The 27,992-nt window shown below is 36.1% G+C and overlaps 1 protein-coding gene across 1 annotated transcript; it reads left to right on the plus strand.

Moving 5' to 3' along the window:
- Nucleotides 1-695: 695 nt before the first annotated feature.
- On the plus strand, nt 696-27,583 carry LOC126965606 (protein unc-80 homolog). The gene is made up of 20 exons (XM_050809262.1): nt 696-714; nt 880-1,075; nt 2,342-2,560; nt 5,029-5,174; nt 7,089-7,269; nt 8,157-8,318; nt 9,090-9,293; nt 9,901-10,017; nt 10,887-11,021; nt 12,204-12,327; nt 13,838-14,050; nt 16,718-16,902; nt 18,180-18,345; nt 20,095-20,265; nt 21,328-21,441; nt 22,042-22,125; nt 23,211-23,368; nt 24,474-24,634; nt 25,346-25,431; nt 26,820-27,583. The coding sequence occupies exons 2-20, from the start codon at nt 893-895 to the stop codon at nt 26,936-26,938; spliced, it is 2,928 nt and encodes a 975-aa protein (XP_050665219.1). The 5' UTR covers nt 696-714; nt 880-892; the 3' UTR covers nt 26,939-27,583.
- Nucleotides 27,584-27,992: the final 409 nt, after the last annotated feature.

Here is a 27,992-nt window from a genome sequence, read left to right on the forward strand (position 1 = left end):
GAAACGCAGTTCATAGTCATATCTTTTTAAGGCCTATCGCAGATGACACACTTTTTGTGCTATCGAGTCTGCGGCACACAAAAGTCTGCATTGCGTGCAAAATGTCTTTGGCAGATATTTCACAGACTCAACGTACACGCAATGGAAGTATAGAGATTGCGGTGTATTATTTCGTACTTGAGATTTAAAAAAAGAAGTCACTTATAGAGAATTTTGAGCTCAACCTATTTTTTCAGGAAGATTATTAAAGGGACTGTTTCATGTTAAACATTCAGTTCTAAAACTATTTCCAACTAAATTTGCAAACTCATCCCACAATTCTCTTTTTAAATTTCTGTCATGATACTCTGCCTAAGATGTATCATACAGTGCTGGTCTGTTTTCTATTTTTTGTACCAACATTGTCTAGGTCCATGATACAGGTCATTACTGGCAATTGTAGACTACAGACTAAAGTCAGTGTTGTCTGCATTAGCGCGTGTAGACGCGAACGTTATATTTTTAGCGCACTTTTTATTTGGCGCGGTGCGGCGTGGTCTTTCAGATCTACGAGGATATTTTGTGTGTCACACTTTTTGCGCATCGTATGCGTTACTGCAAATAATTCTATCGGTTTTATTATCACAGACTAAAAAGCGTGTAACGGATAGTCTGTCATCTGCGATAGGCCTAATAGTGATTTGGTATTCAATGTTAATGCATCCTAACCTCTTGGTAAATAACTGTACTAATACTTGATTAAATTAAAAAAAAAATCTAAAGATTAATACTTCTAGTTGTCCAAAAAAAATGATAGGCGATCAATGGGAGCAATCTTACTGGCGGTTCGTATATATTTTATGGCTAACTATTAAATATAAAAAAATTGTTTAATTCCAGGTATCTATTAATAATGCCGACTTTACTACAAATATACTCTAACTTCCAAACTAACAAGCTAGTGACGACTACCATAGAGTACGCGGTCAAGCAGTTCTACTTATTGAACAGAAAACCGTTCATATTGCAAATGTTTGGATCCGTGTCGGCCATATTGGATACCGACGAAGAAGCTTCCTACGGGGACGCTAGTAAAGTAAGTATCAGCTGTTATTTTTATTGATACCATAAAATCCTATCTTATAGATATTTTTTTTTATGAAAATAAGGGACAAGACGAGCAAGACGTTCAGCTGATGGTAATTGATACGGCTTGCCCATTACAATGCATTGCCGCTCAGGATTCTTGAAAAACTCCAAAAATTCTGAATGGCACTACAACTGCGCTTGTCACCTTGAGACATAAGATGCTAAGTCTCAGTTGCCCAGTAATTTCACTAGCTACGGCGTCCTTCAGACCGAAACACAGTAATGCTTACACATAACTGCTTCACGGCAGAAATAGGCGCCGTATTGGTACCCATAATCTAGCCGGCATCCTGTGCAAAGGAGCCTCCCGCTGGTATAAATCCATTGGCCTGATGTTTGTTTCCAGTGAACTCCTAAACTAATGAACGGATTTTAATGCGAATCACTTCGTGGAGTGCAGTTTAGTCCAAATCTAGAGATAGGATAGTTTTTGTTTCGATTTGGGACCCATAATTATTTTTATTTCCAATATTTGTTTTGTATGGACATATTTTCTATGAGAAAATTTATTGACACACGGTTCTGCTAAACTGCTAACAATTTTATTATAACAACAGGGGGCATATTATTCGAAATAATACTTGATGTTATGTAGTACTATTGAAAAATTCATAAATAACAGTATTTTATTTATTATGTACAGAACAACGTCTGTCGGGTCAGCTAGTATTAAAATATAATATTATTTTATTTGCTTCTTAAAGAAATAGTTATCCTTTGCGGATGTGTGTCCCAAAATACAGAACTGTTTCTATATTATGTCTAACTTATTTTTGTCCTTAATTACAAAATTCAATTAAATATTATTTTCTATTTAATAAGTTACTTTAGATCTGGACCTTAGATTAGACGCCTATAATCTCATATTTGAATTTCATTGATTTATTCCTTATAATTCATTGAACTCTTCGCGAAAAATTTATCACAGATTTTTACAGATTAGCGTTCATTAGTTAACTAGTAAACATTACTGTGTTTCGGTCTGAAGGGCGCCGTAGCTAATGAAATTACTGGGTAAATGAGACTTAACATCTTATGTCTCAAGGCGCAGTTGTAGTGCCGCTCAGAATTTTTGGGTTTTTCAAGAATCTTGAGCGGCTCTGCATTGTAATAGGCAGGGTGTATCAATTACCATCAGCTGAACGTACTGCTCGTCTCGTCTCTTATTTTCATAAAAAAAAACTAGTATTCAACCTGGACTTTCCGCTTTTAGGTACAATCGAGTTGTCTTTTCAACTTATTATTAAGCTTAGAGACGCCCTCACCCGACCCTCTGCATATCGCCGAACTAATTAAAGAGGAGAAACCGCTGAAGCCGATAGATTTCTGCTACAGAGATGAAGACGAGATGGTCAATGTGCTGGATTGTATCAGCCTATGTGTGATGGTGGTCTCTTATTCAGCTGAGAGCATGCGCGGATATCAAATGCTGGTATATAATTATGTATTTTTTATTAATTTACCTATATAGCGTGTAGTCAAAGCTAACAATCTCATATGCTTACATCATTTTATGGGATTCATGGCTGGTAACCCTTTACACCTTTATCCTAGCAACTTAGCCGTTTCAAGTTAAGAATAAACCGCGAGCTGCGACATCTATTGTCGTATGGCGTAACACACATTCCGTGAAGTAACCGCACACGAAGTTTGAGCTCCCGCAACATTTAAGTATAAATCCAGGAATCAAGGATCCTCGTATTCCTGTTGATTTGCCGCCGTGAGATCGTAGTGATTTCTTCGTTAAGTGTCCCGCGATATATATATTGTGGTTCGCCAGCACACTCAGGCGAATATAAAAGAACCCAGGATCTTGCAGAAGAGGTGAGTACCGGCTATTCCCTTTACTTCAATGATTCCTGTTCTGTTCACCTGAGTAACCCTTTTTATTACTACAGTCCACTTTAAATTCCCTGGCGCAACCAATGGCATTTTATTTAATCTGTTAGACTTTTATTTAAAAAAACAAAAGGCAGAGGGTTACTGCAAAAGATTACACTGACTTCCTTTTTTCCTCTTTAAGGCGGCATTCCTCGGGGGTCACATCGTGGCCCAGTACTTTTTATTACTTTTTAAAATTATATTTTTGGTGGGACCAAGTAACATCTAGCAAATATTTACACAATTTATAAAGAAATGCAATCTCAGAATAACACAATATTTCTTCAAACTGACTTGGATACCTAATTCGAAAACTGTCCAATCCGAAAATCTATCCAAACCAAGGCCCAAGGTTACTAAAAATAGAAATAAGACTGCGTCATATTTATATATTGTTAATTATGTTTCTTAGAGAGCAAACATCATTAGTTCGTGTTTTTGACATACTTATCGACAAAAAAGTAAGTTTTTCTCATCATTTAGATTACACTTGCAATTCTTCTACCGCATTTATCACGGGGAGTCTTCCGAAGAGCTGTTTAACCTGATTCCTGCCGCCGAATTCCACCTTCGCACGACACGCCACAAGTTAGGATATCATCCCCACCATCTGGATGTGTGGCGGTCCTCCACAGTGCGGTTTTCAAGGAGCTTTCTTCCACGTACTACAAAGCTGTGGAATGAGCTTCCTTATGCGGTGTTTCCGCGACGATACGACATGGGTACCTGCAAAAAAGCGCGTACACCTTCCTTAAAGGCCTTCACTTCCAATAATATGTTTTACAGAGCTTTGGATTGAGCATTGAATAAGTTTAATATTTGAAAACGATTCTAGTTTTTGACGTTCAATAAGTGAAATCCTGAATAAAAAATATTTGAATTTTAACCGCTTCGAAATCTTCAAAATATTGCTGATATTGTAAGATAAGGCATAAAAAGGCTTAAAGTTTAAAGATCATGACTGTCCCTATCGACAATAAAACAGTACTCGACGATTTTAACGAGAAATCTTTGGAGGTAAGACGAACAGTGAATGGTGTGTTAACATAACATAATATTATACATGGTACAACTATATGCTCAGAATGTCAAAAAAAAATAAATCGTACCGTCCCCAGTTATAGACTTAGGTTCCCCATAAAAAAAAAATATTTAGCCCAACAATTAGCAGCAATAACTGAGGTTATCAAAATAATGGGCTCTTGTAATGCAATAACATCGCTTAAAATATTTTAATAAAGACATTTCCAATATGACTAATATCAATAAATACTGAAATTTTCGACTGCATTGAAATATTTCTATCTTATTATTTAAATAAAAACAAATTTAAGCCTTTACTGATATTTACTTACGAGATATTGCCACTCAAGTCAATTTGCCAATATTCTTATATGATCTGATAATATGATTCTTATCGCTTTGTATCATAAGAACCAACATTACTTTAGTATACGATTTTTGTGCTGCAGAAAAGAGCTGTTCGAGCAATCTACAATCTGTCCAGTAGACATTCGTTGAGAGATAAATTTAAGGAGATCAGCATATTAACAGTACCATGTCAATACATGTTTGAAAACCTAATATTTGTGCATAATAATATAGATCATTTAAAAAAAACAGTGACATTCATAACTGCAACACTAGAAATAAACATAATCTTGCTCTGATTCACACAAGGCTAACGAAAATAGACAAATCATTCAGTGGACAATGTGTCCGTTTTTATAAAAATAACCCTGAAGAAATACAAACTACAATTAAAAAAGTTTAAAATATTTGTGAAACAGAAACTTTAAAAAAAAGCTTATTATACAATTAAAGATTATATAACAGATAAAAGTGCATGGGTTTAAAGCAATGTAAATAATTTTAAGGTCTGCAAACTATTTTAATTTGTAAGCAGTAGGACTGTATTATTCTATTATTTGTATATTTTCTTCACTTCAAAAAGTGATGCAGTTATTCTATTTTGAGAAATAAACTATTTGAATTTGACTAATACGGATATATTTATAGATAATCTTGGAAGCGATATTGCCATGTTACGTGAAGCAGATCCAACTGCCCACTTACAACAGGGAAGGAAAGACCGAGAAAGAAATAATTCAACAGTTGGCAATCGCCATCAAAACCCTCGTCAACAATTGTGAAGGCTTGTCTAAGTAAGTATACACCAGAGTCTAAATATCAGTATAATATGCTAACAAAGGCGTGAACCCAAGGAAAAGAAGAAAATGAAAAAAAAAAATATTTACATACTTTATATATAAACTTACAAACAGCACCTGTAAATAGTCATAAAATGTTCACAAGTGCGCAAAAGCGTCAAAAAGTAAGTTACGTAAGTAATTAAAAATACGTCAGTGGATGCTACAGGGTCGCAGAGACTCGCGATATGCATGGTACCGTTCTCTAAACTTCTTCATCCTCAATATATTCCTTAATATTATAGTAACCTTTTCCCATTAAAACAGTTTTTAAATATGTCTTGAATGTTTTGTCAGGCAATTCTGTTATGGTCGTGGGGAGCTTATTATAGAATCTAACAGAATTTCCCAAAATTGACTTATTTGCCTTAGTGGTTCTAAAACTGGGTATAGCAATTTTATGTTTATGTCTGTCACACTTTTTAACATATTTATGCATATTTTTCCTAGTATACATAATATTTTGATAGATATATTCTGTTGACACTACAGTATATTTGGACGTAGTTAAGCAGAAAGGACTCAAACCACACAGAGGCACTTTGAAGGCAGATTTGAAGTTTCAGCTTTAATCTTATCCATATAAATATCCAATAAAAAAACTGTTTCAGTACCTATACATTTTAAAAATAGGGTTTTCACTACATGACAGATTCGACCTTCAGGATGGATGTATGATGGCATACCTAACTCATTTTTTACATACATACTTAACTTATTTTGACCAAAGTGTGGTTTGAGTGCTTTCTGCATAACTACGTCCATATATTTCTTTAAACAGATCTACAAAGAAGAAGAAGGAATCGTTGGATCGATTATAAGATTGGTCTTTGTTTTATTTACACACTTAATTCAGTATTTATATTAGCTTCACATTTACACAATTTACACAAAGATCCCAATCTGTCTAGTTCTTAAATTTATTATATTTTCGACCGGCGCGCATTAATGCATGCTGACCAAAAAGAAATGTTCGATAAATAAAATGTTCTTTTTCATAATAAGCATCAAATTATTTGTCGACGACTATTGCGCTATTTAAAACCTAGGTCCTAAAGAATCACTAAGAGAAAGTATTAAAGAAATAAACATTTTGACTGTTGCATCTGAATATATTCTTGATAATATTCTATATGTTCATATGTATAAGCACTTTGAGGAATTTGCTAGAATCTGTGATAATGTTAATGTTAACGCGAGGAACAAGAAGACTTGTTATGCCTACTACTCGGTTAAGTCGTATAAGTCTTATTGGGCGAAGTTTACGCATTTACAACATGATCCCAGAAAATGTACAAAACAAATGTGTTAACAAAATTTAAAAGAATTACTAAAGAACGTTTGTGAGGTAAAGGGTACTATAACATAAATGATTATCTTAATGAAGTCGGTTAAAAAAGAAATATCAAAATCGGTTCACCCGATCGAAAGTTCTGGGGTAACAAACATAAAAAACATACCGACGAATTGAGAACCTCCTCCTTTTTTTAAGTCGGTTAAAAAGAGGGACACTATTGTTTTCATGTCTGACTGTGTCCTTTCCTCTATCTGACAAGCGGGTCTTGTGTGGGAACTTGTTAACAATATTGTCCCATATTTAATGAAAAAATATTCGTTTTATTAAATTACTTCCGCTACATATCAATCTTATATACTTAGACTGGAAATGAGCAATAAGCGACCGCCCTCGGGCTATTTAATAATAATGTTATTATACGATATTACATAGTACCGATATTTTATGAAAGAAAGCCAGCTGTATTTCTTGCGCTCATTAGGTCTGAGGCATACTTTTCCGAATGGGTTTTGTGACGTTCAATAAATGATTTTAAATCCTATTTTGAATATGAAATTGAACTGTTCCGACAGATCCTACAACGGTCCTTACCGAACTTCACCCGAACACAAAGGATCCTCGCAGCGCGGATGTCCACGCACCACGCCCTTTATGACCCTGGACCTGCTAGAGGACGAGTCCCACTCCAGATACGTCAGTGAACACTCGCGGATGCCGCCCATGCCTGATTACTCCGGTGCTGAGGATAGCGAGGTCAGTCAAGCAAACAAGAGCTTAAATTGTATTTTTTTTATGGAAATAAGGTACGAGACGAGCAGGACGTTCAGCTGATGATAATTGATACGCCCTACCCATTACGATGCAGTGTCGCTCAAGATTATTGAAAACCCAAAAATTCTGAGCGGCACTACAATTGCGCTCGTCACCTTAAGACAAAAGATGTCAAGTCTCATTTGCCCAGTAATTTCACTAGCAAGGGCGCTCTTTAGACCGAAACACAGTAATGCTTACACATTACTGCTTCATGGCAGAAATAAGGCATTGCATCCGGTGCAAAGGAGTCTACCACTGGTAAATTTAAATTTGTAGAGATTGAAGAAAAAACTGGGAGAAATAAGGCAAAGGAACTACCTGCACCTTCTTTATCTTCAGCTTTTATCTAAGTGCAAAATCAATATAGTTCTTCTCCTTAATGGAATTAAAGTGCTACTGTTAAACGGGATACCCAGAAAAAATCTTAATAATCCCGCGATCGGCAGAATATAGTAAATGATCATTCGATGTCTCTGGTGCTAACTAAAATGATGATGACTTTCATGAACATCAAGAATTACTATATGCCGGCTAGATTATGGGTACCACAACGGCGCCTATTTCTGCTGTAAAGCAGTAATTTGTAAGCATTACTGTGTTTCGGTCTAAAGAGCGCCGTAATTAGTGAAATTACTGGGCAAATGAGACTTATGTTGTAGTGCCGCTAAGAATTTTTTGGTATTTCAAGAATCCTGAGCGGCACTGCATTGTAATGAGCAGGGTGTATCAACTACCATCAGCTGAACATCCTGCTCGTATCATCCCTTATTATCATAAAAAAAGACTTATTCGAGTAGCGTCTGGACAATAGATTCGTTAAACTCCAGTTGGTACGCGCGGAGTATCGCCGGCCGCGCGACGTGTTGCTGTCGTTGGTGGGAGACTTCATCGGGCGAGCTACCACTCGACTGCTGGAACTCAACGGATCCAAAGTGAGCGGCGGTAGTGAGGGCAAACCTGTGGAACTGCTCGACTCCAAGTCTCATGCGGTGAGTTCAATAGAAGCTCGACTCCAAGTCTCATGCGGTGAGTTCAATATTAGAAGTTCAATAGTGGCTGTAGAGGTCAATTATTCTGGACACAACTGGAATTAGGAAGTTCTGTATCACACAACTCCAGCCGTGACTCGTAGTTTGGTCCTAAGACCCCACAACAGGCTACTGCTGTTTCTCTCCCCAGAACGATGCATGCTTCATCAGCAAGTAACCCTAGAAGATCTTTCATGGGCCGCTCAATGCCATGTTCTAGAATACCATTTAACATCACCTCTTCGCGCCAAACATTAAAATATTATTACAATTGAATATATAGTTATGATTGTTTAACAGTAATAATTAAATTAAGATCGAAGATCACTTTGACTATCACGAGACTAATAAATTGATCAGGTCCCATTTACAATAACAATATTAGAACAATTATGGCGTGAGGTTGGTTTAAAACCACAACAAGCTACAATTAAACTGTAGGTACACACGATTATTCGAACAGGTTTTCTAATGACTTATAAACATGTGGGTTATCAGGAAATAAGTCCCATTAGCTTCTAAGGCAGGTCGACTGTCACGCCCAACAAAATGGCCGACACATTCAAATTCACAATTTTCATTTCCTTGATCTACATGAATAAATTGATTTTGATTTGATTTATAATATGAAAAGAATTTTTTCTCAGTAGTTTACTGATCACTACAAATCAATAACATTTTTACAAGGACATCTTAGGTATATTGGATATAGAATTTCTTCTAAACTTACAGCGATTAGCAGAGATAGCCCACTCGCTATTGAAAGTATCACCGTACGATCCGGAGTCAATGGGGTGCCGCGGTCTGCAACGGTACATGACGCAGGTGCTGCCGGCTGCAGACTGGGCCGACGATGCGTTGAGGCCGCCGCTCATCATGATACTGCGGCGACTCGATAAGGTCTTCCTGAAGATCGCGAAAAAGCCAAGTATAAGGGTTAGTTGGGTTTTTGTGTTTTAATTGGCTTACCCAAATGTAACTCGAATCTCAAGATATCACTATCATCATCATCATCATCAGCCGGAAGACGTCCACTGCTGGACAAAAGCCTTCCCCAAAGATTTCCACGACGATCGGACCTGCGCTGCCGTCGGCCATCTTGTGGGGACTGCATGTTCCGGTACGTGGTCGCCATTCGAGGATTTTAACTGCCTCAACGGCCATCTGTCCGTCGACCTATGTGCCCTGCCCACTGCCACTTCAGTTTCGCAATCATTTGGGCTATGTAAAAACAGTAGAAGAGAAGAAGATGGCAGATAAATACATTAAATTCAAAATGCGATCCGCATGTCAAAGGCTAATTTACAATCCAATTGGTCACTATCAAAACCACGATTTGTGTAGAAACTTGGTCAAATAATATTTATATTGCAAAATTGGGAATTTATAGAAACCTATGTCTATTCATCGTTTCTGTTAAAAATTCAAATCGAATCCAATTTGTCTTAGTCAACATGCAATGGCTCCAGTGCAATAGTACCTATATTTTATTTACTTATAATCACAGTTGCAACGTGTAATGCATATAATATATTATTTCCAGAGGAATACTGACTGGGATTCGGCAGCTATTTTGTTGAAGGGTGTTTATGAGACGATGATCCGCTGTCCGTACATCATGCATTGGCAGCAAATTAAAACTCTTCTCAATACCGTTCAGGTAACAGAATCAATAGTTAATTACATCACCACAACCAACAGATATTAATTGAATATGGCTATTGTAATTATATATATTAATGCAACTGATGTGTAATAAGGGGTATTAAAACACGAATGTGGGTTTAGTGGGAATAGAATCACATCATTAATTATTATCAACAGTTGCATACAAGACTTTATCTACACCCATAATATGAAACCTCTATAAAAGATTCTGAAACAGTTAGCTTACTGCTAACATTAAAAAATTCAGTCCTAGTAACCATTACATTATCCAAACGAGTGTTGTAATTTTGTACTGAATTTCATTACAACACTCGTTTGGATGATGTAATGGTTATTAGGACATTGGGTGTTTTAATGTTGGCTCTCCTAACTTAGGAGTCCTAAGTCTCATCTCTCGTGTATATTTGTTGTACTTTTACAATTAAATTAGACTTATTAAGTCAGATAGTAATAAATCAAATTCTGACAAGCTTAATACGTAAAATAAATAAGAGTTAAATGGAAAATTATAAAAAATCAATATCGCCAACCGACTCATATAGGTACATCATCGTCCGACTTAGAGCCAATAACGTATTTTTGGGAGCTGCCTAACCATAGGTCGTATCGATATCAACTCGTCTACGGTTGCTGTACCAAGAAAACTCAATAAAGCTTTACAATATTCTTTCCAGTAAATGTTATCACTCAATATTATTATTAAGTTTATCTTCAATACTCGCGTAAAGATTACACGCATCCACTTTTTTTTTATTAGTACACTAATGGGCTGTGGCTATTTCCCAGTAAATTCTAGTCTCGTTTGTACAGTAAGCTTCAATATTTGATTATGTTTTATTTAACTGTTGTTCTGTATTTCAGTCACTGATAGTGTCCGACAGTAACTCCGGCGAAAACCTGTCGTCGGCGACGGCCGCGTTGATGTCTCAACCGCCGCCGCCGCACTTCTGCAGCACTGTGGTGCGACTCATAGCGCTGCAGATCGTCAACACAGGCGTGAGTATTGTGTCTGATGTTGTTTACGACTTTTATATTTATACTAGCGATCCCGTAAATGAGAAAAATCGGTCCAGATTTTAGGAGGAGATCACTATCATACGTAGGAGAATAACATGTCGACTGTATAGAGAATCTAAACCAGCCTTGAGCCCATTTGAACGCACACAAAAAAATTCAATCAAAACGGTCCAGCCGTAGGAGCAGGAGGAGTGCACTGTCAATACACGTACAGAAGTGATTATATGTATAAAGATAAAACGCTCTTAAAATACTAGAAGCTTTATATTGAAAATAATGTTTCAATATTGAACTTCCTTATAAAGACAAAAACAATCTGTGGCAATCCAGCTTGTGTGTTACAAGCAAGTCACGTGATGTGACACCAAGAAAATGCCACCAATATATTTGTATAGCGTGGCATTTTCTGTGTGTCAGAAATGGCTCTAAAGCTACGATTTCAATTATTTGGACATAAAATAAAACATGCAGAACGTCTAGATAGAAAAAAAGCGGGTTACACTCCGGGAGTGCCGGCAGAAGTGAAAGTGAGAACTTAAATGTTGTGCATTTTTTAATACTTTGGAATGGTTCGGGAATAATTTCGCACGAATTGTTTTTTTTTTATCAGTATAACAGTACAAGCAATTTATGTGGTTAAATACAATATTCATTTATTGCGCTATCGTACACAAAATTGACAATTTATATTACATACAAAGTTTAACACTTCAGAACTATTACAATTATTTAACAAAATAAACTGTAAAAATATTTCAAAGCTGACATTCGATTCCTCGACCTTGCGGTATTTCGGCTTCGCAATCACAATGATTCAACCACTGGTACAATGACCGTATGATCATTAAGTTGAAATAGACGAACTATAATTAAATAGAAGTATGAATCTTTCATCCATAATTTCAACGACTATCTTACGAATTTTCGATCAGGCCACGCGTCCTGACGCGAATTTAAAATTTTATACCTATCCCAAGAAAAATGCTCAACGCCGCTAAAGATATTTACCCTTGAGAAAACCGCCTTACTACCCCGCATATGTTAAAAATAATTTGTAATAAGAAAATAATATATGATTTACAGAACTTCACACTTTTATTCCCCTAGTATATAAATCAATGAATTACTACTTGAATGAATAATATTTTTATTGGATTACAGGATAGTTATTCATTGGAACAAATGTGCGGTGGAAGCGCTATATTTCAAACTGCTGAGAAAACGGAAAACATGTTATTGAACTTGTTCACGCCGCTATGCCTTAGAGTTGGGAGTGGGAGAAAAGGTACTATTCTTATTTTTTTCTTTGGTTATTTTATTTGCTGTATAGGTTCTTTTATTTTATACTCTATATGTTAATTATATTTGGCTCTATATTGTCTGTTACTTTCATATGTGATACAATATGATAGTTGTATTGTAAATTTTAGTATTCAAGATAGCATTTTTTGTTATTTATTCTTCTCATCATAATATATACACTATTCTGATTATGTGGATTAGGTGATAAATCGTCTTATTTCGACTTACGTTTCGTTTCGCTTACCAAGCTTACACTGACGGACTCCTAAACTGCATCAGAGGTCAGGATTACTTTCGAATTAATATTATGTAGTATTAGTAATATGGGCACTTGGAGGCAAAACTCGATATTAAAAGGAAAAAATACCTGTGCTTCAACTTTTAACTTTTTTTATTAAAAAAACAATTTATCAATAAACCAATCAAAACCAATTTTTGTTACATTTATCGGTTATGATCAAAAAAATTTAATGGTCCTTTCCAGTATACAAACATACACTTAAGGATATGATTGATACTGCTGTTTAACAAACCAAACTATAGGTTTCAATTAAAATGTTAATATGTATATTATTATATAAAATGCTAATGTTCGTACGTATGTCCACGGTTTTCTCTATCATCCGCAACTTCGATCAAATTCCTGTTGGGATGGTAAATATCGCTCGGTCCCCTGGTGTGCGTAAGGGAGTTTGGACGGGATAGGTGGAAGTGGGTGGTTGTGGCTGGCAAAGATGTGAAATTATATACATCAGTCCTTCTCTAATGTAAACTTCTGTAAAATTCTGAAAATCTATAAAGTTCCATAATGTGTGCAACTGATGTAATAATAATAATATTGACACATTTTTTACACAAATTATCTTGCCCCAAGTTAATCATCTATAGCCTGTGTTATGGGTTACAAGACAATGATATATATAATACAATATACTCACTTAAACATACATAAATTTATATAAACATACATAAATACATTTAAACATCCATGACTCGGAAACAAACATCCATATACATGCTTGCACCTACCGGGATTCGAACCCGGGACCTCTAGCTTACTAGGTAGGATCGCTAACCACTCGGCTATACAAGTCGTCGTCGTAATCAATCTAGAAAGTTCTAAGGCTTTCCGGAATGATCTAGAATGTTCTAAGACTTTTTGGAATGATCTAGAATTTTCCAAAATGTGTACGTAAAATTGATGAAATTGATGCGAAACGGTCTAGAAAATTCTAAATATTTCTGAAATGATCTGGGAAGTTCTAAAATGCGTGCTACTGATAATAATAATTAAAAATGCGATGTTATTTAACCCGAGCAACGCCGGGTTTCATTGCTAGTTTGTATAATAAAATATTTGAATACTTGATTAAAATGTTCATTTAAAAGGCGTCCTGAACATTGATGCAGTTTATGAGTCCGTCAGTGTATTTTACCAAAAATACAGTTTTTATTAAAAAAAAATGTAATTAAAACTTTTTGTGTTAAATTAGATGTGCCGCCTCTCCGCCAGTCAGATGTAAGCTACATTGTATCGGTGGTGTTAAATGCGCTCTGCCCCCCGGCGCCGCCCGGTCAGGTAGCCGCAGTGAACGCAAAACTAAACGCAGCTGAGGCCAGGGCTAATTCGCTCACTTTCACGGGCAGTAGAGACACCAGGAATACAAGTAGACTATCCAACCAACTCTACAGGATTGCTTTTCTGGGTAAGCTTATGGGATATAAAAATTTAAATGTTTTTAATGTTCTTTTAAACTTTGCGAATCAGGGAGCCTACTCCTAAAATCGATATTTGCTAAATCGTGGCATTAGTCGTGTCGAATCCTACTCTTAGTTACATCGTAATCAATGTCGAAACGATGATTGAACGAACGAAACATTTTTCGATATTATCGGTCCTAACCCTACTCTTAGTTGAAAACGTCAGAGACTAATATTCGAATTTTACAAATAATCAAACGTCACTTTTACGATAATCTCAACGACACCTTCTAGGCTGTCGATGCTGTTATCGTTTCAAGTTGTATAGATATATTTGCCATACAATATACATACTTAATAAATATTATTGAAATAATTATATGTGATTTACTATTCAACAGATTTTTTTTACTATTAAGTCATTTAAGACATTTTGTTGATCGTTTATGCGTAGAAATATAAACATATTTCATTCAAACTAACATCGTGAAAAAATCAAAATATTAGTCTATGGTACCGATAAACGATATGGAATTGGAATATTTGTTAGAGTGGGATAGTTGCGATATATTCGGAGTATTGTCGTATCGTTCCGAATGTATCGTTATCGATTTTGCACTGGCAAAGATTGTTGCCAGTGCAAAATCGATATGTTGATGTTAGACGGCTGGAGGTCTACTGAGACCTCCAGCCGTCTATGTCGTATACTGTCGCCTAAAATCGGTGCGATATACTTCCAAAGTAAGTTCCACTGTAATTTTTTTTATACGTGTGGAACCATGCCGGGCCGTCACCCCACCGGGGTTTTCGGTAGTGTGGTATGTCGGAATCGAACCGACTAAAACCACACGGTGTACCATACCGCGCTGCCGAAATGTCTAATCGCGAACTTCGTATCGATCTTCGGGTCCGAAACACTTTCGTAATAGGAAAATGTACGATCCGTCAACCGAAACTTCGTATTTGGATTTTTGTAATAGCGGTTCTGTTACGTGATAGCTCTACAGCTACTCATCTTAACACCTGGTATTACTACCAAATGGATCAATTTAAAAATATACAATTTACTCTTACTAAGCCAAAGATGTCACTTGATAGATTGTGTCACCTTAAGAAAAATATGTGTGTATGAACTAACTTGTCCCAAACTTCTCGAGCTTTTGCAATTCAATGTTCCTGCCAGGTTCTTACGCACGCACAGAACTTTCAACCTACCGACTCCTAGAACCAATATTGGGTTTCGCGCGCCTCTTTACAGAATGTGTTCTTCGAAATGAAATTTTATTTGCAGGAAACATTGTACTTAAGATGTTAACATAGTATTATTGATAATCCAATATGTTTCGTCAAATGACATGCAAAATATTTTACAAAATTGTGTAAACACTACTGTTATACTGAAACATGTCGGATTTCACAATGCTATCATTAATATTTATAAAATTAAAATTTAAAGATATTATAATATGAGACGTAAATAATTTAGTAATTAATTTAGTACCTATGTATAATATTAACAAATTCAATGTCATAAAAGTATATTAATTTACATATATTATTATCAAATAGACTAATTCATTTCATATTGAAAAATTCATGTAAACTATAGAAGCACTTATTTATTAACCACTGATGCAGTCTTCTTTTAAAAACTTAGAAAAGGTAAATCTTTCAATTCATTGGGCAATTCATTATATATTTTCATAGACATGCTGTAACAATTTCTACTAAAAGATGCAGTTCTAGTGAAGGGAATTATGAGTTTATTTAGATACCTTGTGTTTAAAACATTCTGGCTTTTTTTTTGTATAGAAATCACTCATATGTTTATGAACAAATAGGCTTATCTCATAAATGTATAGGCATGGCAGCGATAGAATTTCCAATTTTTTAAATAGCGGTCGACAAGAATCTAGGGGGCCGGCTCCACAAACTGCCCTGATACACTTTTTCTGTCCAATAAATAAATGCCCTATGCTCACCGAAGTCACCCCATATAACCAATCCATATCTTAAAGCTGAAACCACGAATGCAGTGAATGCATTTTTTGGACTGCCTACCGTACGAATGTAGTATGTATCTAGCGTAAGGAAATATTGAATGAGTCGGTGTTCAATAGAAGTTTGGTTATAGAATAACGGAAGCAAATTAAACTTAATCAACTTTATTATTTAATATTTTATTTTTATTATATATTGAGTAACTGTATTTATTTACTTTATTTAATACAATCATAACGAGGTAGGCAATGCCTAAAGGCATATATGGAATGCATGCCCTTGAACGTTCTGTTGTCAAATATGTAAAATTTTATTCTTTTGTGTTCTCAGTGAAACTATTCTAGGATATATCCAATATTGTAAATTTTATATTTTATATAACTTCATTTTTTACTATAGTGATGTATCTGTTTGTTTCCTTAACAAATAAATAATTTTCTTAATGACACCACAGACTGGGAATGAAGCTGATACCCTCAGGCTCTTTAATTATAAATGTTTATTGTACGATATCACATTGTATTCCATATTTATATACATAAAAGAAGCCCGCTGAGTTTCTTGCGCCCGTTATTCTCAGGTCTGAGGCAGTCTTTTTAGAATGGGTTTTTGACGTTCAATAAGTGATTTTGAATAAAAATATTTGAATTTGAATAAATGTTATTTTGCAGCCTTGAAAGTCCTATGCGCATGCTTCACGAGTGAGCTGTGCTCGGAATGGGGCCGCATAGCGCGTGCCATGCGGGACCTGGGCCGTCGGAACGAGGCCGCGCACCATCTGTGGGACTTTCTAGAACACGTCGTCACTTATCGCACACCGCTTTATGTGCTTCTCCAGCCGTTTATATCGCACAAGGTGGGTCACTTCACCGTTGATTCATCATGGAATTGTGTAGTGGGTCAGTCATAACAGCTACCCATTTGATTGTGAATTTAATTGTCACCCATAAATCTCAACACTCACTGCCCCCCTACATAACTCCACTATCATAATTTCCGATACACACAACACTTACCACTTCATAAACAAATCGCAAAGAAAACACGAATTTCAACATTCTTGATGTATGTATTATAAAATAAGTATCTACTTAATTGAACACAACTACGTATTAACTATCTCTTGAAATATGCTATGGAAGAGCGGAGTCTCCTAACAAATGCGCTAAAATGCTTAATATATTTTGTTTATGAAAATAAGGGACGAGACGAGCCGGACGTTCAGCTGATGGTAATTTATACGTCCTGCCCATTACAATTCAGTGCCGCTCAGGATTCTTGAAATACACATAAATTCTGAGCGGCACTATAACTGCGCTCGTCTCCATTGCCCAAGTCTCATTTTCCCTACAGACTGCTTTACGGCAGAAATAGGCGCTGTTATATATAGAACCATAATCTAGCCGACATCCTGTGCAAAGAAGCCTCCATCTTGGTTACATACTTCGTAAAGGAAATAAATATTTTGCTATTGTACAAAAATAAAGATAATATTTATCATACAAAATTAGAACATCAGCAATAAAAAAAACAAACACAATCAAAGGATGTTTCTGTTATAATAAGGAAACTTGGAAAGGAAATGGAAGTGGACGGGTTATACTACAAGAGGACGAGAGAAATGGTGTAAAACTATAATGAACTCGTCCGAGAGACAGAAAATGAAACCGAGGTAGACTATTAAGTAGAGTAAACAGTTGCCGGGAACACATGGACTAGAACAACTGAAAACAGGAGTCTGGAGGCAATTGGAGGAGGCCTATGTCTATAATAGACAAATAAACAAAACTGATAATAATTCAACTAATTAAAAATATGTCTATATATAATATAATTATATAAAAGAGATTTCCACCGGTAATTGACTCATCAAGAAAACTCAGAAACTACAAAGCCTACAAACTCAAACTTGGAATTTGGAAGGTAGGTTATTTCTAGGACGTAGGTGTCAGCTAAGAAACGTATTGGAGAAACTCCTCCCCTAAGGGGGTTAAAGGGAGGGAAGGTTGCATGAAAGTCCTATGTTTTTGAAGTTAGAGACGTGAAAATCGGCATTTAGGTTCCTAGCTTTAAATAATAGAAATCTGTATAAGTTATATTGGGCAATATTTATTTATTTATTTATGTGCACAGCTGTCTCAGCCGCCGATCGGAGACCACGAGCGTCACATGCAGTTCGTGGTCCGCGAGCGAGTCCGCGGACTCAAGCTGCCGGCGGCGAGAGCTCGCGGCGCGCTGCTGGCGGAGCTGGCGAGAGAGTTGCGGACCATGAGGGAGACACACGATCATTATAAATTCGGTATTTTATCAACCATTGTAATTTCAAGCCTATGTGTAATAGTTATTTATCTACACCCATGCTTTAAATCCTCTATTAAAGATTCTAAAACAGTTAGCTTATTGCTATCATTAAAACACCCAATGTCCTAACAACCATTACATCATCCAAACGAGTGTTGTAATGAAATTCAGTACAAAATTACAGATTCCTTTATCATTACATGAAAAAAGCCAGTCCTAATAACCATAATATCATCCAGAGGAGTGTTGTAATGTTGTACTGAATTTCATTACAACACTCGTTTGGCTGATGTAATGGTTATTAGGACATTGGGTGTTTTAATGTTTTATTAAAGTAGACGTTACTTTGCGGAAATCCATAATTATACAAATGATTTGAGTTTTAATGTTGGCAATAAGCTAACTGTTTTAGAGTCTTTAATAGAGGATTTAGAGCATGGGTGTAGATAATTAAAAATATTGCACAGATCCTCCACGACATATTATACCTATATAGGAAAGTCTTATTACGAATGTCATAGTTTATTTATTGTCTTTGGTAAATGCATGATATCTACAAGAAGGCTAACTTTGTAGAAACCACATGCACACACCAGGAGACATTAAGTTTTTCTATGGTTACAGTGTGTATAGTACATCTGTATTAGTGAACAGTCATTATGTCAACATTTTTTAAACTTCTTCACAGCGTAACGAAGCTCTAAGAAAAAAGTGATTCACTCGATTGTATGAAAAATGCAGTTATTGATAGATTGACCGACGATAGCTATAATTTGTAAAAAATGGAGATATCCGAAATCCACTACATTTTAAGCAACTGTTCGCTTTCAAACTTAGCCGGATTATACTTCGTTGCCATATTGTAATTACTATTTCAAACCTTATGTAGGATCTGACTGCACGTTTCATACCAAACTGAATTTCAATTTTTACTAAGGCAGCCCCGCCTCTTACTACGTAGTATTTACATGCTCTTTGCTTTTTCAGAACTTAGATACTCAAATAGACATAATCCAGAGCCAAATTTATTAAACTACAAACAAAGCCTGTAATAGTGTATCCTTTCATTCTTCATATGTTATCAAGTTCAATTTTGTCTTCGTTTGCGAGGTATCATTGTTTCTTTTTGCTGTTCTTATATTAATTTTATTGGAATACTAGCCGTTTCCGTCCGCTTCGCTGGGCGAATTTTAAAAGGAAATAAATTTGATTTTATTCATCTTATTACAAATACAATAAAAAAATAAATATCCATAAACCATCTGGGATAAATTTTGTATCGAATGGTGGTAGTTTAATGTCGATCCGGTCAGTGGTCTAGGTATGATTGAGCCTCAAAGACCATTTCCATTATCTTTATGCTTCTTGTGTGCGTGTGTATGTCACTGAACTCCTCCTAGACGGCTGGACCGATTTCGATGAAATTTTTTGTGTGAGTTCAAGGGAATAGACGAAGATAGTTTAGATTCACAATTGAACTACCTCGTAAACGGCTGGATCGATTTTGATGATATTTTTGTGTGTTCCAGTGAATTTGAGATTGGTTTAGATTCTCAATTCCGTCCATATAATATAATTCTCCTGCTGATGTGTATCTTAGTGAACTCCTAACGGATGGACCGATTTTTCAAATTTAAGACGTGTGTATAGCACAACGTCTGTTGGGTCCACTAGTATATATATATATGTATATATATATAGATAGATTAGATAAACAGTTTGTAATGTACATTTTGGTATACTCCAGAACAAATAGCGGAGAGTATCGGTCAAGGCGGAGGCAAGCGTGCGTCGGAGGCGGTTCCTCGCTCCATCGCTGAGAAGCAACAACAACACCGGCCGTCTCTCATCTCCATGCTGGTGGGGCGGGGCCTGCCTCGCACGCCAGACCATCCGCAGCCGCTGTGCGCACAGAGAGGTGAGCTGACATCAACCAGCGACTAACTTTAGTTTCATTGTGAATGTGAATGCTTTCTGGTTCGTGAAGTTTCATCTAAATCATAGTTTCTCAACCTTATTTTGCTCACCGCCCACTTTGAGAATGTTTTTTTCTAGAGTATTTTCGTGTATTTTGTTGCCTTTTAAGACTATATTTTTTAATCTACCCACGCCCCATCTGCGCCATCTCAATGCCCCCTAATTTTCTCTGGGTCTTCTACTGCCCCCCCGAAAGTCTCAAACACCCACAAGAGGGCGTTATCGCCCACGTTGAGAATCTATGATCTAAATTAACAATTAATAAAAAAAGGAATAAATTGTTGTTCTTTTATATCAATGTTTTTTCGAAACTGAAGTGTCAGGTATATGTTACGTAAAGATTAATATATTCACTTTCAAGTGTCTTGGTCTGTACGTCATTGGGACACGTTTCAACTAAATTAGCACTCCCTTTGACAAAAAAAATCGTAAAATATTATTTTCTTAAGTCAGATAATCTTTACAACGAGGAAATTTAGAATGGCAAGACATTCTTAACAATGTCGGTTCTCATCAAAATATTCATAGCCGAACAAATAATAAATAGGTAGACAACTGTTTTCTATAATTTCCTTCTGGCAGCTTACACTACATTAGAAAAGAGTTTTCAAACAAGTTTACTAGTGGAGTTTTATGTTTTTTTTACGAAAATAATAGACGAGCCGAGCAGGACATTTACGTGATGGTAATTGATACCACCCATTAAAATGCAGTGCCGCTCAGGATTCTTGAAAAACACAAAAAAAATGAGCAGCGCTACAATTGCGCTCGTCACCTTGAAACATAAGTTGTTAAATCTCATTTTCCCAGTAATTTCACTAGCTACGGCGCCCTACAGACCGAAACACAGTAATATTTACACATAACTGCTTCACGGCAGAAATAGGCGCCGTTGTGGTACCCATAATCAAGCCGGCATCCTGTGCAAAGAAGCCTCCCACTGTCTTTTGAACTTGACTGTACTGCAATTGTAATATTCACCTTCTCGTTGTTTTCGTTACAGAATCATTATCAAGCAGCTCCACGACCAGTCAGCATAATCAACATTTCGAGTCAAACAATAACGGCCGTGTTCCGGACAACGGAAATTACCACGGAATTATGCACACTCACATGGGTAAGGTTCTTTGTAACTTCAAGCATTTTTATAATATTCCGTTTAGTAATATTCTGTTTCTTGTATCTTATAAGCCTAAGCAACAAATAGAATTTTTATTTCATTATGGAAATTATTGATACTGTAATTGTCTCCAATTTCAAAAGATATATTACACTTAATAACGTAAAAACATACAAGAAACTCAACGGCAACTCTCTTCAATCAAATATAGTATTTTTATTTTTACAATGCCTGTAATATGCAAAACAAATTGGTTTGTAAGATGCTGCATCTAATATATGAATCGTGTTTAAATAATATAAGTTATTTCATAAAAAGTAATAAAAAATATACTTTATAAATATAAATTGTCGTATAATGGATGCATCAACCTTTAGAGCTTGAATTGATTGTTTGTGTAAAGATGCTTCGTGAACATGATGGTTGTGATTATTGTCAGAATTAGTAATTGCATCCAACAAATACAATGATTTATTTACTATAACGGGTCGACATATTATATTATATACCATAATAATAGTTATTATAACTAAACTAACTTAAGTTATGATGAGAATTAAATCAATGATATTGTAATGTTTCTATTTCATACAGAAGGTGGCGAACAAAGACAATCATCGACATATACAAACGCACAAAAACTAAGATTCGGATCTTCTGTGGAGTTCAGATTGAATACTGGTATGTATGTAGTAATAGATTGACGTACATACATATGAGACAGTTTGCAAAAATTGTCATTTTTACATTGCTTGCGATAGTCAGGTTAAAAAAACAAAAAGTGTGTGTGTACTTATGTATGCACGCAAGAAGTTATACTTTTTTGGCCTAACAAAGCAAAAATCCTTAAAATTATTTATTCCTCGTGCTATTCTACATTTGTAGAAAGAACAATATTGTAAAAATCTTGCAACAATGGTTTTGACAATTAATTATTAAATAACGAATACGGCTGGACGGGCTTGAAACCTTTGCATATCCTAATAATGGAAGAAGAAACCAAAAAAAATAACGAATGTCGCAAACGTCAGAAAATTTTTGAAACCAACTTCACCCTGTTACTTTTGTGTTAAAGTGATGCGCGCGCATCTTAAAATTTCACTCTCATCATATTTTCATAACGCGCCTAAAGATGTATAACTTCAAAAAAATCTTCCGCTTGTCCCAACCGTACTAGATGTCTGATTTTAGCACTCTAGACCAGTTCACTGTTTAGTACAACCCTATGTAAAAGTCACTTGCAGAACTTCACGATCATATCTTCTACGTACCTATAATCAAAGTGTGGAATGAACCTCTGGGGTTGTCTCTTACCATCAGGTGACCTGCATGCAGGCTCGATCGTCCTCCTATTTCATCAATAATCTAATATCTCTTTCTTTATTTCTGAATATTATGATTATTATCAATTTGCATCTTCGTGAGTAATAGCGTAGGCACCCTCACATAAAACATTCAATTTGTTGCCGTACAATTTTACAAAAGTAGGGCAAAAAAGTCAGCAGCTTTTATTATTTATAGTATAATTATAAATTAGTTAGTGGGGGACGATTCGTCAAACTATTTATTTTGCAGGGCAACAGATTTTTTTGTAAAATTGCCTATTTTAAATATTTTACACCGATTTCCTTTGTTATCTTTTATTTATTTTGGAAAATTTTCGAAGATAGAAGGATAGGTTCCTCACATCATATCTTTATAGTAAATTTTTCATACATGTGTAATCGTTAGCGAGTCTGAATTAAAACCGAAATATACTGACACAGGGGAAACATCACAAACACCTCTCTCGCCGCTCTCGACCACTGAGTCATGCGGGGAGGAGGGGGACGAGGCGGGGGAGGACCCGCCCCGACTGCAGCGCTCCCACGGACCCTCCAAGAAGACCTTCAAGTTCCGCCGCAGCAGGAATGCTAAACCTGAAGTATTATTATTTTATTACTATTTATTTCATTATGAAGTTATAGTTATTTATGCAACTGTTGTTTAATAAGGGGTATTAAAACTCGAATGTGGGTTTATCAGAGATAATAGAAATCACATGAGTGTTTTAATACGTAATTATCAATAGTTGCATACAAGACTTTATCTACAAACATAATATGAATCCTCTATAAAAGATTTTGAAATAGTTAGCTGCTAACATTAAAAAGCCAGTCCTAGTAACCATTACATCATCTAAACGAGTGTTGTAATGTTGTACTGAAATTCATTACAACACTCGTTTGGATGATGTTATGGTTATTAGGATATTGGGTGTATTAATGTTGGCAATAAGCTAACTGTTTTAGAATTTTTAAATAGAGGATTTAAAGCATGGGTGTAGATAAAATTAACTTACTCTATTATTAAGTAAATTGAATTGATGGGATTGTGTCACTACCTACGAGATGGCAATAAGTTCGACTGGGATGTGTTAATGCATCCGTCATTATAGCCCAGAGCAAGATCTGGACCACTTCTACCTGCTTTGGTATCTTCATAATTCGCTAGACAGGTTTACATCAAAAGAGGACACCAAAATGACATGTCCCAGTTTTTTTTTATTTACAGCACCGAAATTACTACCTAATAAGATAGAAAATAGTGATCAAACATAATGTCACATATATATATATGGGTACTGTCAATAAACCTTGAAAAAAATTTCATATAAAATGCGACCAAGTTTTTTGTCAACCTGTTGTTAAATAATGGCGATGAGTTTCTTGCCACTTGTCATTCAAGATCAACTATTCTGAAGTGGCGGTAAATGGTGAAGTATAGAGGTATTTGATTAAAGGAGGCCAAAAAAAAAGAATGCTGGGAGAGTTTCTTGCGCCGCTTCTTCTCTCTCAGAGGACTATATGTTACCGAAGCCGTAGAAGTGTGAAGTAATGTCTAGTATATTAGAAAAGACATCAAAAAAAATTCTAAAGGGATCAATTTTGAGAAAATAAATGCCTTTTTTTATGAAGCGTCATGTTTTATACTAATTATGATTTTGAATAATAATTTTGATTTGAATTGAATGCAACTTTTTGGTTCAGCCGAGTGAAGCTCAGACGCGGGTAGAATGTGAGGAGTGGTCCTCCCCCGGGGAGCCGGCCATGCGGCGGGCGTGGTCGCTGCAGCCTCCGCCCCACCACGTGTACACCGACACCTCGTACGACAGCGAGATATCGCAGACCTCGTCCACCTCGGGATACAGGTACGTGCGCTCGTAGGACGTACATACAGTCAATTTACACCGCCGCGGAATAGAAGCGTCAATTTCGCCTCATGACGCAGCAATTGCTCGAGGATTCCCGCGAAGTCCCGAGTACGCATTAAGGACGTTCCGTTTTTTATTTTAATGAAAATAAGGGACAAAATGAGCAGACGTTCAGCTGATGGTAATTGATACGCTTACTACAGTCCATTACAATGCAGTGCCGCTCAGGATTCTTAAAAAACTCAACAAATTTTAGATTTAATTACTTAACACCTTATGTCTCATTTGTAATTTCACTAGCAACGGCGCCCTTCTGACCGAGACACAACAATTTTTACACATTACCTACCGCTTCACGGCAGAAACAGGCACCGTAGAAATATATCACATTATTTGAGTATGTGCCAAGTTGCACTAATGTGGAATTGAGCCGCAAGAATCGGGTCATATATAGTTCTTATAACAATCCTCTTGATAGATGCGATATGCAAACGGTAAAAAAATGTGAATAATTTTGGGTATAATAACAATCCCACAAGCTTTTATAATTTTGCGCACGTAGTATAGGTAATGACGTATGCTGGGCCTAACGCCAGTAATGACCCAAGATCGCAAACAGTGGCGATTTTGTATCAGGAGGGCCGACCCCAAATAGGAAATGTGCCAGGGGAATATATAGTATTGGTAACCAAGAGTAAATATCTCCAGAGAGAGCTACAGCCTGCAAGCGTCGATGACGGAGTCGCCCGGGCCGCTGCGGTCTGGTGCCGCCACGCCGCGCGCTAGCCCCGACGGTAAACTGACTTTCGTATGTACCCGCATTACGCATACCTTACCCAATATTATCATCCTTCTCCCCACCTCTGTCTCTTGCTTTCTCTACATTTCTCTCTATCTCTCTTTATCTCTGTATTTTATTATCTATGCTTGAATTAAAATGCAATGCACTTATACTCTTAGGTTTCTTGGAAGGGTGTGTGTACTACCTACTCCATGCACATGAGTCATCTTACGCGTCAGCGAAATGGCTGCAGTGCGACATGATCGCATTGCACTACGCCTTTCTCGTTTTGTATTGGATTAAGCCTGAGATCATGTGCTCGTTGAGTCACTTACTTATTGAAACGTTGTGTTTGTTTGATCAGACGACAGAACTCAGAAGTGAAAACTTTATAAAAGCGAATTACTATTACGAAATACAACTACTTATAATATATGTTTCAGTTCAATCTTCATAAAGTTATAACATAAATAGTTATAATTTTATATGAATCAGTCAAGTTATTGTTGCTCCGACTGATCGCGCTCTCACAGGCGAACGTGACAGCCGAGTCTCATTTATTACATAAAAAATAAAGTGTTCAGCGCACCTTAAGAAATTTTACTTAAAAATTACTTGCTATCTCTGCTTACAACTCTATTATTACTTAAACATCTCTATTTACCTACCTAATAGATAAGTAGGTACCTGCTAATATTATTCTTATATCGTGTCTTGTTTCGCCAACTCTGCTTTTTGTTCTTAGTTCCTATTTACATTTCTTTCCTTATCTGCCTTCTAAGAGAGACCGTTATCTTGTGTAAATATTAACCTTACATTGATATAAACTAAAATATTTTTTTAGTCACTTGTCAAATAATGTTGGTGAAAATATATTTATTAAAAAGTAAGCTTTAATTTTTTTTTATGAAAATACGGGACGAGACGAGCAGGACGTTCAACTAATGGTAATTGATAGGTCTGTCTATTACAATGCAGTGCCGCTCAGGGGATTCTTAAAAAACCAAAAATTTCTAAGCGGCACTACAATAATTGCGCTCGTCACCTTGACACATAAGATGTTAAGTCTCATTTGCCCAGTAATTTCACTAGCTACGACACCCTTCACACCGAAACACAATAATGATTACACATTACTGCTTAACGGCAGATATAGGCTGTGGTTGTGGTACCTATAATCTATCCGGCATCCTGTGCAAGGGAGCCGCCCACTAGTAAATGGTAGTATTTCTGTAGATTTCAAAAATAATTATAACAAAATAAGTAAGTATTTACATAATTTTCTTTAAACACAAATTATATATTCCGATATAGTTAGTAGTAGTTCTATTCTTTTATTCATAATGTGATGTAATGTAATGGCTCCAATTATTGTTGGTAACGTGTATTATCTGTGGTCAGCATCTCTAAGCTGTGACTCGGTGACGTCATCGGCGGAGCGCACGGCTCTGCTAGGCGCCACCAGCGAGCACACTCTGGTGTTGAGCGGAGAACTACGGGACGAGGATACTTTGTTGTAGTACCTCATATAAAAACAATTGTCATAGAAATCACTGACCTGTATAAATACCACTAGACAGGCTGTTTCATATGTTTGACAGCAATTTTTTTGTTCCTATTTGAAGCGCCACTCGCGAGCGTCCAGAGAACTAATTTTGACGTATAAATCAAATGGCTGCCATTTTTTTTTAACCGCATATGCTGCAGAACTAAGCATATTCGCCAATCTTTCAATCTGAATAAGCTACTACGACATAGATCTAACATATGTCAATTAACGCACAATAAGTACAAACGCATATAACTAAAGTAGAATTATATACATACTTATATATAAATCGCAAACGAGCGTGGTAAAAGTGGGTTAGCCGCTAACGCCGACATTTACAAAATGGCGACCTAAACGTAAATCAGAAAATTCAAACAATTTAAAATTCAAGAAATTAATTTTGCACTGGTAAAGTGACAATTAAGTAGGTGGTATGGTGTTAGCAATCAAATGTCTTAACATTGGCTTAATAATAGGGTTCTAGATTCTTGTAAGAAGGTACCTACATGTTGTTAAAAATACATTTATGTTAATGTAAAGTGGTTTAGTGTTATGATTGTTGTAATATTAGATGTACCGTTGATTTTATTTAATAAAAATGATGAAAGTATCTGTTTCTCTTGTTTTATTTGATCAAATGCTGACTTAAAATTATCTAGCTATTATTAATATTGCAATGTTTTTGAAATAATTGCAACATTACTACGGCATTATTGAATTTCTCGAACAGATTATCATTGTTAGTCATAAAATAATAAGCAACCCATTCTGGAGATTCGCTGTTGCGAAGATAGACGAATCGCAATGCTATTTTACTACTTTTATTTTTTTCCAACTGACTTTGAGCGATGATCGAGGAAATATATCGACAGCTATCCTACCATGGGAAGCTTATAGCTTGGACGTACATCAGGAAATATTTACCGGGCATGGATATTTTTATAACAAGCTCTGTAGTAAATATCAGTAGCAGATCACAGCCCTGGTTCGATGCGTCATTAAACCAGCATCTGACTGCAAAAACG

This window comes from Leptidea sinapis, chromosome 8, assembly GCF_905404315.1.
Source record: "Leptidea sinapis chromosome 8, ilLepSina1.1, whole genome shotgun sequence".
NCBI classification, from domain to species: Eukaryota; Metazoa; Arthropoda; class Insecta; order Lepidoptera; family Pieridae; genus Leptidea; species Leptidea sinapis.

Excerpts from the sequence above, each read along its gene's own strand:
- LOC126965606 (XM_050809262.1), top strand. The coding sequence starts at position 893 with ATGCCGACTTTACTACAAATATACTCTAACTTCCAAACTAACAAGCTA. Across the intron at positions 1,076-2,341 it reads CCTACGGGGACGCTAGTAAA|GTACAATCGAGTTGTCTTTT; the intron begins GTAAGTATCAGC and ends TTCCGCTTTTAG. Across the intron at positions 20,266-21,327 it reads GCCGCTGTGCGCACAGAGAG|AATCATTATCAAGCAGCTCC; the intron begins GTGAGCTGACAT and ends TTTTCGTTACAG.